At 53.5% G+C, this 15,925-nt stretch overlaps 6 protein-coding genes across 6 annotated transcripts; 5 read left to right on the top strand and 1 right to left on the bottom strand.

Annotated features, from left to right (window-relative positions):
* Positions 1-2,899: 2,899 nt before the first annotated feature.
* On the top strand, positions 2,900-3,934 carry N0V89_007984 (uncharacterized protein; the record flags this gene model as incomplete). Its single annotated transcript, XM_056216744.1, has 1 exon — positions 2,900-3,934. One exon carries the CDS (start codon positions 2,900-2,902, stop codon positions 3,932-3,934), a length of 1,035 nt encoding a protein of 344 aa, XP_056068300.1.
* A 610-nt stretch (positions 3,935-4,544) lies between these two features.
* Positions 4,545-5,936, top strand: N0V89_007983 (uncharacterized protein; the record flags this gene model as incomplete). The annotated part of the gene is made up of 3 exons (XM_056216743.1): positions 4,545-4,817; positions 4,867-5,212; positions 5,263-5,936. 3 exons carry the CDS (start codon positions 4,545-4,547, stop codon positions 5,934-5,936), a joined length of 1,293 nt encoding a protein of 430 aa, XP_056068299.1.
* Positions 5,937-6,292: 356 nt separating this feature from the next.
* N0V89_007982 (uncharacterized protein) lies at positions 6,293-8,429 on the bottom strand (the record flags this gene model as incomplete). The annotated part of the gene is made up of 3 exons (XM_056216742.1): positions 6,293-7,459; positions 7,507-8,267; positions 8,315-8,429. The coding sequence occupies 3 exons, from the start codon at positions 8,427-8,429 to the stop codon at positions 6,293-6,295; spliced, it is 2,043 nt and encodes a 680-aa protein (XP_056068298.1).
* Positions 8,430-9,775: 1,346 nt separating this feature from the next.
* Positions 9,776-10,837, top strand: N0V89_007981 (uncharacterized protein; the record flags this gene model as incomplete). The annotated part of the gene is made up of 1 exon (XM_056216741.1): positions 9,776-10,837. One exon carries the CDS (start codon positions 9,776-9,778, stop codon positions 10,835-10,837), a length of 1,062 nt encoding a protein of 353 aa, XP_056068297.1.
* Positions 10,838-10,990: 153 nt separating this feature from the next.
* N0V89_007980 (uncharacterized protein) lies at positions 10,991-12,189 on the top strand (the record flags this gene model as incomplete). The annotated part of the gene is made up of 2 exons (XM_056216740.1): positions 10,991-11,842; positions 11,956-12,189. The coding sequence occupies 2 exons, from the start codon at positions 10,991-10,993 to the stop codon at positions 12,187-12,189; spliced, it is 1,086 nt and encodes a 361-aa protein (XP_056068296.1).
* A 1,709-nt stretch (positions 12,190-13,898) lies between these two features.
* Positions 13,899-15,083, top strand: N0V89_007979 (uncharacterized protein; the record flags this gene model as incomplete). The annotated part of the gene is made up of 2 exons (XM_056216739.1): positions 13,899-14,044; positions 14,111-15,083. The coding sequence occupies 2 exons, from the start codon at positions 13,899-13,901 to the stop codon at positions 15,081-15,083; spliced, it is 1,119 nt and encodes a 372-aa protein (XP_056068295.1).
* Positions 15,084-15,925: the final 842 nt, after the last annotated feature.

The following is a 15,925-nucleotide window of genomic DNA, read 5'->3' as shown; positions in this document are numbered from 1 at the left end:
CTACCTATCATCAGACTGTCTGGTTTTAGCACTTGTCGATCCTGCATGCATGTGCCATGAACATCCTTGAGGTGGTATCTGGCAACCATGGCGCACGCTCGACTGCCTACACACGATCATTTCTCTTCTATCAAACCCCTACTTTCAACACTTCGTTCCGTGACTCTGTCGGTCTCGGTCTTGCTCGACGGTATGGCATGCGTTGGACAAATTTCAGTATGTTTTCGTGGTTGCCAATTTGGCCAAATGTTCGGAGTTCCTATGGATATCTTGTTGCGAGTAATGCGAAACGTCTCAACCCTTGGAGGATGCTATGACACGTGATGCTGCCTAGTGACTTTACCCAAACCTAACAAGCGCGTTTCCAATGTTGGAACGCCGGGCCGCTACTTATTATCGGCGCATCCGCAGATCATGTTCCTGCCCTCCCCATCGCGCAAATCATCGCGATTGTCGCGTCTGATGGAAGCATTTCTGTCAAACGATAATGCAAAGCTTGACCTCCTTCCTGCTGAAGTGCTTCATCGTATCGCTTCTTTCCTGCCCTGTTACTCGATCCTAACCCTGTGCTTCTTGAATCGTCGCCTATACGAAACGTGTTACGACAGGATTGTATTCAAGCATAACGCTGTCAAAGCTATTCACGAGGACCGATACACCAATCTTCTGGAGCTTCTGAACTGCGACTGTGAAGGATGTTCTTGGCGACAGATTGAAACTTTGGATCAGGAATCCTTCAATTCTGCGACAACAACCGAGGTAGACAGCGAAGACGAATGGTACCCAGAGCCACAGGAAGACACGGAGGAAGAAGACGAGTGGGATATCGACGATTGGGGTCCGGATCTTGTTCAACGAAGAGCTGTGTCGCATCAAGAATGGCTGTTGGATTGGCCGCGTGCCAGTGTTTTCCATAAACTCTCAGCGTCGGACAGTGCTCGCATTGCATTTGCGGTAGAGAGAGCGCAAAAATGTTTCAATGTGAGTGTCCAACACCAGTCTAGGGATCTGTCGCAACGTTGGACTAAGGAACATTGGATTGAATGTGAGTCCTTTCGGGAACTGCAAAAAGTTGCACCTGTTTTTCCGACCCATGGATCTCCACGTATTGTATTCATCGAACCTAAGCATCTGACAAAATCCTAGGGCTTCCACAGCTAATTGCACTCGGTCATATGTCAAGCCTGGAACTGAAGCCATGGACACTTCAAACCTTGCTATTTGGGCTGAACGCTGATTGGGAAGATCGTAGCAATCAAGGACCGAAGAGAAACCCGTGTTCTCGTGAATACCTGACTGCCGGATTCTGCATGCTCACGCTGATATTGGTATGGATGGAGACGAAGCCTTCTCCTAGTATAGTATCAGATTCTACGCAAGGTCATGAGGACATTGGTGAGCAATTTTGCTTGCCGGATCCAAATAGTTACTACATCTGGCAGCAAGTGGACGGGATGCTCATGGAGACGGTGAACATACGAGACTTTGACCTTGACGATCGCTATTCAGTCATCATGCGGTTGATGTTTCAGATCTGGGAATATCCACGGCCGCATCGCACGCCTTTTCCCTCGGTACACCGCCTCCCATTTGCGGCCACACTAGGCACCCCAATCCCGTTCCGGACGCCTGCCGACGCTTTCGTCAGATGCTGCCTGCCTGGTTCACAGCTTGTCGATTATTTCACTGGCGAGTGGTTTGGCTGGAGTAAAGACCTTCATCGCTTCGAAGGCCGTGAGATACCGCCACCTTTCGAAGAGATAAACTTCAAAGTCAGGACGCCACACCCTCCATATGCCACGGATATCGTTGCCTTGATCTCCAGTTCTACTGGGAAGGATGGATGGGGTGCATTTACCTTGGAGGGAACCGTTTCGGCGCACGGCGAAGTATGGCTGAAGAAACATTACGTTGACCGCCTGCATGCACGGGGGTACGAGCGTATAGGAGCGACGTGGAGATATAGGGGAGCCATAACGCCATTTGGCATTACAGGGGCTTTTGAAGTGGATAATGGCAACAACCTTCACACCGGCCATCTAATGCGAAGACGTGAGGGATTCTTCTGGCTTTGGAAGAAAGATTGGTCCCACGATTGGCCATCATCTGCACCACAGAGGTAGTCATAGACCCAATCTTGGGTTCGCTTCATCTCAATGAGCTCGACATCAATGCATGGAAGTCTTATCAGTTGTTGTGCACTGGAAGACTGTAGCTCAGCCCTACTGACGTTGGGTATGGCGCAATTGCAGGCCAGCTTGTTCCAATCGTCTTTCACATGCTCTCGAACCGTCTTTCGATAGACATGTTCGGGCTCTCATCATCCATCCTGCCTCTCACATTGTATGCGAGTCATCTTAAACTTCTTCGTTTTGGTTGGTGTTGCAAGCCGCCGAAACCATATCTGAGTGTCGAGGTTTTGAAACGTGACCCCCACCCCTGCGTGGCGCAGCGCCTACCAGGAAACATGATTTCCGGTTTCAGATGCGGAGCCTCACATGCAACAGCCATGATCTTCGGTTTCCTAAAATGTGGATCACCCTGGTCAAGACCCAGCGCGTATTCGGAAGGCCCCACAAATACCTTTCGTTTCCAGACAGATCCGGCGGGTTCTAAGCGGTCCGATAAAGCTTAAACACGATAAACATGTCAATAGAGGGTCCGACAGTCTTGGTACCATGTCTTCCAAATACACTAAATTTGAAATGCTGTGTTGTCTTTGTGCGCTGTGGTACATAACGCCTTGCGGTACCATGTGTACTTCTTCATCTCTTGAAGAGGTCGTCTTTTCTTCCGTCAGGGTCCGATAATAGGTGCTGAGCACTGTAACCGCATTTCTCAATTTTTTTTTTTTTTGCATCCTTGGGTGCCCTCTTATTTTTAATATCTAATTGTCATCATGAACGCCTCCGCAACAATACGCAGCGCGTACGTTCGCGCATCAGTGATGCACATGCGGCCACCCGGGATGCAACCTTCTAGCACCCTTGAGCGTCGCCCCATGAACACCGAAAAGCTACGCGAGTTCAAGAAAGTAGACCATCTACAACATCGAGAAGACTGCGATAAAGAGCGCGCCGTCGTGACAACGGAACAAATCGGACAGAGCCCAAGCGCCGATGCAAACGACAAGCAATCATTCATGGAATTTGACGAAGAAGAAACTGCAAGCTCTCGCATACGCAAGATGCTCACCAGATTCCCTTACCGCGATCCCATCTATCTCGTTGCGATTGTCTTCGCACTTGGAAGTCTCGACCTTGTCATCAACGCCTTCTTCGACCTCCTCCCTCGCACTGCCCCCGAAACAGAGTTTGAAGCAGAAGAGACCGTCGCTGTACCTGCGACAGTGTTGGTTGGCTCGATATTGTTCTTCGCAGCCGGCATCTTCGACGTGTTCGGTGCCCTAAACGCGGACCGTGGAACACTCGAGACATCGAAGGAGGACCTTGGAGCAGTGACTTATAAACCTGCATTGCTCGGCTCTCCAGAGTTCAAATGGTTGCCGTCGAGGACCAAATTCACCGAGCTGTCGACGACAAGCCTAGCGTTTCAAGCCGGGCTCATAGTCCTTTTCGGCGGCGTGATCTTCATGTTCGCAGGCATTGTTGACTTTCCCGGCATTGTTCCTGAAGAATCGCCACTGTTCGCTTCCATCGTGTTCGGACCCCAGGTCATTCATGGGTTACTGTTTCTCGTCGCGAATGCGATGCTTGCTATAAGTGAACAGGAAAAGTGGTACATTCCGAAGATAACGGACCCTGACTGGCAGGGAGCGTTTCTGAACGCCATTGGTGGCTTTTGGTTTATGATGGCTGGATTCTTCTTGTTTCAAAAAGATGAGCTCGCAGCAGCAGCAGCTTCTATGGCGGGGAGCTGGACGTTCCTGGTAGGGAGCGTAGTGAGGTGGTACGTGGTAATGGAATTCTGTTGAGGACCCTAAACAGGATGGTGGAAGAATAGATCTACACTAGAGTGTCATGAATCATAAATGCATACCCAAACTCCGAAGTTGTATACATTGGCTGAAGATGCACCATCCTACGGTGAACACAGCTTTAGTCGAGGCAAGACGCAGACGCAGCGTCGGAGCAATATTGCTTTGCGTTCAAGCCCCATTGCTGGAAGATTAGAGGACTGCACATAAGGAAACTCTTAAAATCACTAGCTAAGCGCCTCATGTACCTTTCGCCCGAAGGCTGTCGTCTAGACAACGATTTAGGTATCCCTCCCGACGCAGGAACAGGACCAGCGATACATCCCTTCCATTTTGCAGTAGAACCTATCTCTTTAGGTTGAGATCTCTATCTCGGTATGATGTTCGTCCGACCTCCGAGAACGATCGCGCATGTTATTTACAGCCCCTGCTAGTGAACGCGGATAGACTACAGTCTTCGCACGCAAATTCGGGTAATCGATCCCCGCACCCCAGATTCCCCACAACCGTTGCTTGTGCTCTGAGATGCAGATATATTGAAGGAGGGAGTGTTCTAGCGCTTTCTCATTGAGTTGACAAAGATTGCTTGTAGTTCTTCATAGCTACGATGCGGTACTACTTTACCATCCTTCCCTTTGCGATCTTTTCAGCAACAAATGGTGCGTCATTAGCAGGCAAACCAGGGAACAAGGCGAAAGTATGCACTGTTGAGGCGAGCGGCACCAACCTAACGGATGATGCGCCTGCAATCCGATCTGCGTTCTCGAGATGTAACCACGGCGGAAATGTAGTGTTCAACGCATCTACCTACTACGTCAATTCTGTGTTGAACATCACAGGTCTCGAGAACATCAAAATAGATATTCAAGGGAAATTATTAGTAGGTACTAGCGTCATTCCAGGCAGGCCGATATTAATCATAGCTGCAGTGGAGTACAGATATCCAGTACTGGCTCAACCACTCGTTACCTGTTGGATACCAAAATCAATCGACCGCCTTTGTGCTCTCTGGTAACAATGTGCGCATCAATGGCCACGGCACTGGGAACCTCGACGGCAATGGCGACTATTGGTACCAATGGATCAAGAAGCAGCCAAACACATCCAACTACCCAGGCCGTCCGCACCAAATCACTTTCAATGGACTCACCAATTCCGTCATTAAAGGACTGAGTTTCTTCCGAAGCCAGATGTGGACAATGTCTATCATCAACTCGCACAACAGTATCTTGGAAGACATTCTGGTGAACAATACCGGAAACGTAGTATCGAGCTGTAAGTCTTCCTGTTGTTTCGCCTTCTATGCCCACTGACCCATACACAAGCCAACACCGACGGCGCAAACACCATGTTTTCCTCCAACATAACAATGAAGAATTGGACCGTATACAACGGCGACGATAGCATCGCCATCAAAGCGAACAGCACAAACATCTCCATCCTCGACAGCAAGTTCTACAACGGCCTGGGCATCGCGATTGGCTCCATCGGCCAGTACTTCGGCCGGTTCGAGACTATCCAGCATCTTCGCGTGGAGAACATTCAGTATGTTAACACGTTGCACGCATTCTACATGAAGACCTGGACGGCCGATCAGAACGGGTATCCGCCGAATGGGGGTGGTGGTGGCATCGGATTTGCGGAGGATTTGTATCTGAAGAATCTTACGGTGTTGGGTCTGAGGGGTGCTGCATTCGCTATCAGTCAGTGCACGCGGTTTAGCGGTGCGCCTGGGGTCGGGAACTGTACTAACTCTCAATTCCAGATTAGAGATGTTGGGATCGATGGGATGGAGGGTACGAGCACATCTAGCAGGGTGGCGAGCTTGCAATGCAGTGCGGAGAAGCCGTGTACCGATATTACCTTGGAGAATGTCGATTTGAAGCTGTCGAACGGGTCGGCTGCTGACAGCTACCTATGTGGTAATGTGGTCGATGCGAAGGGCTGGGATTGCACTGGCAAGGTGTGCGAAGGCGGAAGCGCAACGGGAGAGTGTTAAAAGTGAAGAGCCGGTTGTCTTGTTAGGAACAAATAAGACTTCCTTACAAAGACCCGTGTATGAGAAGAAGCCGGGGAAGCTCGCGGGGTGCCTCAAGCGGTTCACACTTTCGTAACCGTAGTGATGTAGACGCAGGTACGAGTACGCGTTTTTCTGGTCCTACAAGACATAAATAGTCTAAAGGTCGCTACGTGACTGCTCCACTGACGCGTAGTGGAGAGCGCAGCTTGGGTGCGAGGCCTGACTCGTGAATGCTGGACCGCAATGGTCCAAATGATTGAAAGAAAGCAGGAAAAAAAGCCGGGCACTTGAACATTTAACGCAGCCTTATGGTCTTGCGAAAATCTACAAATATTCTAATAACCCTCGCTTACAACGATCTGCCAATGTCCTCCTCCCAGCGAGAAAGCCACATGGCTATCATTCTCCAGACGAGCAGAAACCGGTTTCGTACCATTGACCTTCACATCCGGTATCTTCCCCTTTGTAAAAACAGGCAAACTCACCTCCCCCATAGTCCCAACAGGAGTATTAACCATAACCCGATACCCGCCCTTATACCTCGAGCGCTTCGCAACGAACTTGCCCAGACCGGTCACAAACCCGGCTTCAGCATTCTTCACGTCGCCGAACTGAGGCCTCAACGTCCACGTACTCCCCGCAGGGCTGGTAACCGCAATACCCACGAGATACTCCGTCAAAGCGCTCGTCGGCCCGGCACTCCAACCATGCGCGTGCGACACATACGAGGCGTCGTAGCCGTAGCCGCGGCTGGAGCGGTATCCAAACGTGCCGTTGACGAGGTAGCCTTCTATGACGGTGGAGCCCGTGCCGTTCGAGTGGTTGGCGTACCAGCCCCAGCTGCGGCGGATGAGGTCGAGCGCGCGGTCTGTCTCGCCGATGGTGAGATGGGCTTGAATCTCAAAGCTGGAGATGAAGGGGGAGATGTTTTCTGGGAGTTCGGGGGCGACTGCACCGATGGGGGACCAGTTTTCTGTGAGCCGAGAGGAGATGCTGGATGCGGTGGAAGACGAGGCGTTGACGACACCGAAGAGGATGGCCATGCTGTTTGCGTCTTGGGGGTGCAGCTTCGTGGCTGTGGCGTTGTCCTTGAAGGCGCCGTATGCATCGTCGAAGCAATGGGTCTGGATGGTGGTCCGCAGCGTGTCGGCCTGCTGCAGCCACTGCGCACTTAATCCGGTGGTATCTTTCAGCCAGGTAGCTAACGAAGCTCCGGTCCGAAGCGTGTGATGCAAGATGACATTGGCTTCGGTGAGATTGCCGCCGGTTTGCCAGCGAGCCCAATCGCGCGTTCCGGTAGAGTTCAAAAGACCGCTGGGCTGCACCTTCCCGTAGATGTAGGTCATCGCCTTAAGGTAATTGGCCCAATTCTGCTGTACAAAGGCTGTGTCGTTTTTGTAAAGCATGTAATTGTATGTGCCAATCATGGTCCACATATGATAGGTATCGCTGTTTTGTTGGAGCAGAGGCGGACCAGCTTCTGGAAACGATCCGTCGGTGTTCTGCACAACTGTCAGGTGCGGGGCGATGGAGAGAGTAACAATCTTACCTGGTAGTTGTACATGACCTGCAGCGCGTTCTTCACGCTGTCCAAGTCTCCGATACTCACAAATCCTGAAGGGACGGCAATTCCCATGTCACCCGGCCAGACGGCGCGATCTCTTTTCGCACCATCCACGATGATTGTGTCACCAGGCCCGAGGGTACCGTTGTTGGCCCAACCATTCGCAAGCATGGGCACCCAGCGCCCAGTATTGACAGGGACTGAGTTGGTTTGCAATGTATATGCCCCTGCGTACCAGATCCGGTTGAGGAGCTCGTCATCGCTATGGAAGTACCCTTGATACGCCCGAAGATTGGCCCAGGTAGGCTGAAAGCTGATCTCCAGTTGAATATCAGATATGCTAACGGTGGTGGTCGCATTTGTGATGAGGAAAATGGTCAGGTAGCGGAAACCACCACGCATGACTTTGTCTGGCATGACATAGGTTCCATTTCCGGCTGTCGAGAAGTTCGCATAAAGTGCGCCGTCTCTGCCAGCAAATTTTCCATTGGAAGCATCCGACCACTCGCCGATCCAAGTGCTCGCTTCAGTAAATGCCAAACCGAGACTGCCGGGAGCAGACGAAGAGTAGGACAGGGAGACAAGTCCACCTACTTCTCGACCAAAGTCAAGTACGACGTTCGAGCCATTCCCAGAGAGGCTTGCAGAACCTGTCCAAGGGCGAGATGTCCTATTCCGCGTTGTAAAGACGTGCTCTGGAGAGACAATTCTGGTCGACGGCGCGTATATGCTTTTCTCCCACTCCCCTAAATGTATTAGTGTTTATAAGGTAGTTCAATTGCTACTCGAGTACCTGGGAAAGCCGTCTCATCAGGACCGCTGCAAGATGTTTCTCGCCAGCATTGCGCTGCTTGCGTCGCCAGACAAAGCGCGGACAGCAGTCCGAGAAAAGCCGTCTTGATCTTCATTGCGACAATTGAGTGAGTTCTTGACGACGAATTGGCAACGACACCGATCGTGAACCAGGTCACTGGAGACGCCGAGAATGTTGGCGGCCATATCCGAATTACGGGGGCATAGGAGGCTCGGTCTTGGATTCAACCGAGATGGAGTTTCTCCGGATGTACGTCGAGGCTAAAGTTTAGTGCACTCCATATTGATCGACAATGCGGGGAAAGCGCCAGTACGTCACTAATTTGCAGCTTCGCAAATGTACATTTGCACAGGTATAGTAGTTTCGTAGCAAAACATTCGGGAGACGCAGGAGCGAACTGTGCAAGGGTGGACGAGCAGCATCCGAAATGGGTACCACAGGAGCCTGTAACTGCTTGCGCTTCCTTCCCAGCCGACCAATAGTCTGCACTGGGAAAAGATGTCAGCCAGTAACCAGGGCTTGCTCGATGAGCTCGAAATCCGGGAGGGAGGAAAGCCAGATGAGCGGCAGGCGGCCGAGCACCCGAGGTACCGACATGCGCGCTACGGCTCCGGGAGAACCTTTCACCGCGCGACTTCCTCCCAACAAGCTGTCCTCTCCCAGATTGCAACACCATGGTTCATTTGTCGGGTCCATTTCGTGCTCCCTCGATTTGCAGTCAACATGTCAAATGCTTTTGTGGATGCATCACACCTTTCGGCACTGCCCTACTCATGCGCGCCACAGCTGCCTCCAGCGTCGTCTCATGACTCAAAACGACCCGTGGCTCCCCGAACAGGCACGGCTGCATGACCTACCTCTGCTCAAACAGTCATCGTAGTTGTAATCCTAGGGCTAGAACGCGACGAATGTCGCATTCACATTACCATCGCAACTAATAAGAAGAACCATGCGCATCATGCATGCGCCCTGTTCGAGCGTAGTGAGTCTAGCCGTCACTGTTCACTCGACCGCCTCCCTGTCACCGCACGCTTCCCTATCAAACTGAACACACGACAATAGGAACGTTGGAACAGTAGCATTTTGCGGCGAGGCGAACCATGGGCGAACGCGCAACGCGTCCCGCCGCCCGTCACGTGTATATACTTCGCCCTGTCTACATGACCGCGCCCTAGTTGCGGCTCTCGCACCCAGGTGCCTTACACTTCACGCAGCACCCACACAGCGCTCTCACCCGTCGCACAGCACACTGAGCTTCACACCATCCGCCACCACTTACACTTCAAATCGCACCTCGGTCTCATCGACCAAAGCAGCTGCCTGCTCGCAGCCTAATTCAATTTAATTTTCTCATCCCACCCTTCTGAGCGTTCTTGAAGGGTGCAGCGTCTTTTGAGGGACTTAGCACTGCACGACATGTTTTCACCTGTTTCGGCCACAATGGACTCGCCTGACGATATTCCGCTATTCTCCCTTCCACCGGAGCTCCGAAATAGCATCTACGACCGAGTCTTTCACGGCGACATATCCAACGCAGACTCACTCGCGCTCATGAGGGCATCTCAAGAGCTGCATGTCCAGGCAGGCTCCCACTTCTACGCCAATAACAACTTCGTGCTCAAGCTCCCGGGCCCTGTCGTGCCTGGTGCTACAGTCTTGCCGCCTATCAACGACCGCTACCTGCCATTCCTCAAGGATATCGGAATTGAGATCGATGTAGGCTGCCCGGTCCGCCAGCGGGTGCAAGAGATAGCTGCAGCCATCCAAAGCCTCACCACCATCGGCGCGGAGTTTGATAAGATATCCTTCCTAATCCAATTTTCGCCTGAATTGTCGTTCTTCCTGCAGGATAGGTACGATGATGCCATCCTCGGCGAATCCCACCCGATCACCACTGCCCTAGACCAGCTTCTTAGCTCTGGCTCCAAGTCTGTCCAGATCTGGATGAATAGAGCATGGTTTGCCCCAGGTGTTGCCACGAAGATGAGAGCCTGTTACGGCTCGCGTCTCAAATTTATGCGTCTTAATGATGAGCACAAGCTGATCGACCTCGACGACCCCATGGTGTACGAGAAGGCCTCGGTTGGTCGCTGCTCTTGTACCCCTCTCAAGGTATTCGGCACAATTGCGGATGGAAGCGAAGACTTGAATACCGCGATCGGCCTGGATCTCGACTTGATCGAGCCCATCCTAGACCTGGATACCAACGATAACGAGCCATTCCACAACGTGGACGAAGACACAGTTACAAAGATTGAGGAAGATCTGAACGACGAAGACGATGTCGACATGGAAGATGCTCTGATGCCCCTTGATCCCGGAGAAGCGGATGCAATCGTGGAGAACTGGGAGCACACTTCTAGTCTACTTGCCCATGAGGACAGAATGACGCAGGAAATAGAGTTTCTTGTGGCCATGGCCCCTCACATGCTATCTCCATCTTCGGGAACAGCTGGGATGGTGGCAGCCGCTCACCTAGGGGGCGTTCTGACTGCACGTTGAAGGAGTCATAGCGCACGCAACACCGTGTGAATCCCTGCAGCACCTTCATGGACTCGAAGTTGAAGACACTACATATTATACTTCGTACCGAACTTTGCGAGCATCAGCCTTCTTGTTTATTAACCTGGAGCAACCCGGGCTTTCCTTGCCCACATGGCGCCGCATGACGCTCCATTCCCGGGCCTTGAAGCGCGACAGCTACGCGATGCGTTAAGCTATTTTGCAACTAAAGACCCAAACTGGACGATCAGAGATCTGGAAATAAGACTTTCTGCGCTTTTAGACTCGAGCCCGCCTGGTTATGACAGACGTCTGCAAGCCCGAAATGCAAGAGAAAGCAGAGAAGACGATAACGACGGCGATGACGAGTACGAAGTCGATAGGGAGGACCCGTTCGCAACACTCTCGTCGACGCCGCGTTGCAGCAGTCCAGAGCTGCTCCCCGCAAGCAGTCAAACATTCTCCGACGAACTTGATCACGCTCTCAGCCCCGACCCAATACAACTCGTCAAAGGCAGCGACGGCATCCGCAACAAACCTCCATGGCCACACGGCAACTCCATAATCGGCGGCATACCCCTAGCCGACGTGCAAAGAAGCATCCACGCGGCGATGCCCTCGCAGACGCTGATTCAGGAAGCGCGCATCAAACAGCAAAAGCGTGACAAAACTACCTCTGCAAAGCAACCAAGTTCGCCATCAAACAAAGGCAGCCCTAGACCATGGCCGATGAGCCCCTCAATTCCGACCGACAAACCCGACTTCCCCTCGTCAGACCCGCGCCGCCCGCACCTGAAGCACGCGATGACAGTCCCGCTCTCCTCCAGCTACTTCAGGTCCCTGAGCGCCCATAGAGACCACACTGATAGTCCGCAGCGCACGCACACACGCCTCCACAAGCAGCGTGCCCGTCGCTCCGCACCTTCTGAGTCCGCCCCCTTCGAAACCTACCCGGACAGCAACACGGAAAGAGGCCGCCCACGGCTACGAAAAGGCAGCTCTGCGGTACGTTCACGAGAACCACCACCGCTTCGAGGACGCAGTCGGAGTTTTACAATTTCGAGACCGATGCAGCAGCATCCGATCGAGGTACCGGGCAGGTATATAGATCCGGGCAGCCCGAGGCTGCATGGCAGTACGTCAACCACGTCGAGACCTCTTCCGTTGGAGCAGAAGCCGCTGCCGTTGCCGCCAGCGCCGCTAAAAAAATGAGGGCTGTGGAGGGTATTTCGAAAGCGAAGTGGACAAAGGCGGAAGCGCGACGCCGAAGACGGGCGGTCATTATCGACGGCATACGAAGTCTGATACACGAGCACGAGATGGACGACGAGATGCTATCGAGGCTAGGCTGACTGCTAGATAGTATGTACCCAGGTAGCAAATAATAAGCACTTCTTTGCAACACGCTTCCGTGATGTTGATGTAGTGGAATTCGACTGCGATATGTTTCTCTAGTTGCCGTGCACGCTCAGCTCTACTATAACCTTGCACACTCCAGCTCTACTGTAGAAGAGGCATACTAGGAAAGTGGCCTGCCGCCCAGGTGAACGCGCGTCCACGTCGGGTATGCAGTCTATGGAGCGCGGCTGTCGTTCAGGCAGGTGCGACCAACGTGTGCCCCAAAAGAGCAATAGACCACGCCATCACACACAGCCTTGAAGATGTGAGCCATCTTTGTGAGGCTGACCAAGTCTTTGCGAGGCTGATCAAGCTTTTGCTCAGCTCCCGAAGTTTGGCCAGTATCTCAACGGCTGGTGTTCGCAATGCGCCAGAGTGCTCAAAGTGAAGAGAAGTCCTTGAGGTGAAGGCCCCGGTAGAGCTTATACAGTACCTACCAGCTAGGGCTTTGGAGCAATGCACTTCAGCCCTGTACACGATTGCTCCACGATTGCTGACTGTCCGAAGCAATGTTCACAATTCGTAAACAGCACATACAATTGCATCATGCGGCACTTCACAACAATGCAGTCGAACAGATGTTCATGTACCAGGACAGAGAAGAAGATGGACGTCGTGTTAAGAATGGCCCCCGTTTGACGGTCTCTGCCCCAGAGAGGCGCGTGCGACGGTGCCAACGATACACGTTGTCTACCCGCTACCCACTGGTACAGGGTCTCACGGTCGTCCTGTGAGAGGGTTCGATTTCGCGGTATCGCGGGTAAGGTATGAACGTAAAGCGGAGGAAGAACGCCTTGGGGCCGAGTACAGCGGGTTGTTGCTGTGAGAAGTAGGAGTTGGGTGTAAGAGTGATGGATTGTTCAGGCCCAGTGGGACCGCTATAGGGCTAGGGCCGGCGGTTGCTCCTACCGAGTACGGTGAGGAGCACCTTCCGTCACCAGTTGTTACCAAAGGACTGGTAGCGTGCGAGAGCGGAATCAAACAATGGCGAATCATGGAGTATGATGTTTGCGGTGTATGGCCATGATGTTTGGGGTAGTCGTCAGCGAACGCGGGGTAGGGCAGACCGCACGGTGGACCTCTCTGCTGTATGTGCGCTGGGAGGATCGCGCTGGTGGGGAGAACGGTCCTGGTGCTGGCTGGCCGCGGCGGGCGGAGGCACGTTGTTCCGGGGCGGCAGCTCTTCCAAGGTTTCTGGTTCTGGCGGGTTCTGGTCCCCAGTGGTCCCCAGTTTTTCCACGGACCGTCGAGCAGCCCAGCAGATCGAAGCCACCGCCTGCAAGCCCTGCTTCGTTGCCACCGGAAACAGGGTCGGTGGACAAGTGACGGAGGTGGGAGCATGGCCGCGCCCGTGTGCTCAGCGTGCCGGATTCCGTGCAGCAGGCTGCAAGCGCCACAGCTGGCAGCGCCCAGGCCGGCAGCGCTTTGGGCGGTGCATCTTGGCATGCTGCGGGCGGGTGATTCGCCTCTTCGTCGCCTTGATGCCGCTAAGCAACGTCCCTCCCAGGCCCAGGGGCTGAGCGTCAGATGCCAAGCCTAATCTCTTGCTGGCCGCTCGCTTTAAAGCATGCGGAGGCCCCGTGCCTCCTGCTCGAAGCCCGCCGCCTCCCGTCCCAAGTTCTTACTCCGCTGCCACTCCCTCCTACGCGCGCCGGCCGACACGATGCTGCCCACGACCGGCCCGCGGGGGCCCATGTTTGGCCTTGCCGTCTCCGCCGGCTTCGCGCTGATCTTCGTCCTGGGCTTTCTGGCCTGGCAGAGCCCGCCGCAGATGCCGAAGCTGCCCAAGAGCACGACTCACGTCGAGATGTGTGTTTCCCCCGCGCATTGCCCCGAAGCTGAAACGCTGTTTGGAGGCTAACCCGCACCCTGCAGGACCGTCACCAGCGAAGGCACCCCCAAGCTAGGCATCCACGAGATCATCCGCCAGCTGTACCAGCCGCTCAAGATCGCCCCCGACGAGTCCAGCTTCTCCTTCATTGGTGAAGACCTCAATCTGACTCAGCTTGCCTTACCGCGAAGTCCGCGCTACAAGAAGAAGATGGGCAAGGACATACTGATTCTGGACCTGGAGACGCGCCCGTTGGAATCCACCGAAGACTTCAACAACGGGCTCTTTGACTGGCGCAAGCTCAACCACGTCTCGGGCGGCGTCTTCAGCCACTACATCTACTCGCTGATCCACGGCTACGACTACAAATTCGTCCGCGCGCACGAGTTCGAAGACCGCCATGCAACCTGGATCAAGCCCTCCGCCCTCGCCCAGCACATCCGAGACTACAAATTCATCGTATTCCTCGATGCTGACGCCACATTTCGCTTCCAACACCTTCCGCTGGAGTGGATGTTCAACTACTGGCAAATCAAGCCGGAACATAGTTTCACCATGGCCCTCGACCCCTGGGACCCAGAGACTCCCGAGTACAATTCCGACCGCTTCAACCGCACCTACACCAACACCGGCTTCATGGTCGTCCAGAACAACGGCCACACGATGCAGATGCTGAAGGACTGGCACGAGTGCCCCGACGACACGCGCTACAAGGGCTGCTCCGAATGGAAGATGCCCAAGTTCCACGAGCAATCGGCCTTCGGCGAGTACATCCGCTACGACTACAAAGACTACGTCAAGGAGCTGCAGTGCGCCGAGGCCAACGGCTTCCCCGGCGTCGAGGTCTCCAACTGCCAGGGCAAATACGTCCGCCACTACTGGTTCGAGAAGCAGAAGATCAAAGAGGACCTGCAGCAGAACATCATGAACGCCATCACGCTTCCCATACAGCGCATCTTCGCCGAGAACGTCGGCGGCATCATCACCGAGCAGAAGGAGAACGCTCTGCCGAACTAACTAATCGCCGCCGCCATTTCCGCTTCGTTTCGTTGCACTTACTTCGGCATGAGAAAGATAAGATGAGGAGTAATTGTAGTATACTACCGCTAGAGTACGATTATTTAATAGCCTGGGGCCGAGACGACTTGTCTAGAAGAGGAGGTTTCCAGCATGACTTTTTACGCATAGCGTTGCATTGTACGGCGTTTTATCAAGAGGGATGGGATTTCCGCATCGCGTCCCGCTTCTCGAGGGGGTTTTAGCATGTTCGACGGGAGAGACGTTTTGTTTATAAGGTGCTGGGATCTGCTGGGATGTTACGGAGCTCGCTCCTCTTGACTTACTTGCCTTTTCGAGCTCCTCTTGCCTTAGAGCACACCTATCGCGCGAGATGATACCCCCAATTATCTACGAGGGCTGATACCTAGTATACTGGGAAAGAGAAAGAGACATAGACGACTGTATAAAAATGGTAAAGAATAATCATCGAGTGTCCTTGGAGACGAGGCTGTTTGCTGCACTGGTCTCTTAACTTGACTTGACCTGACCTGACGTGATTGCACCGCTTGCTGCCGGCCCTCGAGTAGACTGCCCTTCGCATGCGCGTACCATCGCTCGCGAGCTGTCGCATTATTGCTTTGCTCCGCGCGATCGCACGAGAGACTGCAGTACACTGCGGCGGTTCCGTTCCGCACCGCTGTTCGACGAGGCGGAGGCTCAGGCTCCCATCAATCAATCTGTCACGAGCATCGCATCGCATCGCATCCTCGCACCACGGCAAACACTCCTCACATAGTCACAACATACACCAAGCATCCCTATCCCCCGCACGCACATAAACTAGAATAACAACACTAGCT

Source organism: Didymosphaeria variabile (assembly GCF_027946475.1).
Source record: "Didymosphaeria variabile strain IMI 356815 chromosome Unknown scaffold_6, whole genome shotgun sequence".
NCBI classification, from domain to species: Eukaryota; Fungi; Ascomycota; class Dothideomycetes; order Pleosporales; family Didymosphaeriaceae; genus Didymosphaeria; species Didymosphaeria variabile.
Note: the sequence above shows the minus strand (reverse complement) of the source record. Positions and strands in the feature narration are given on the sequence as shown.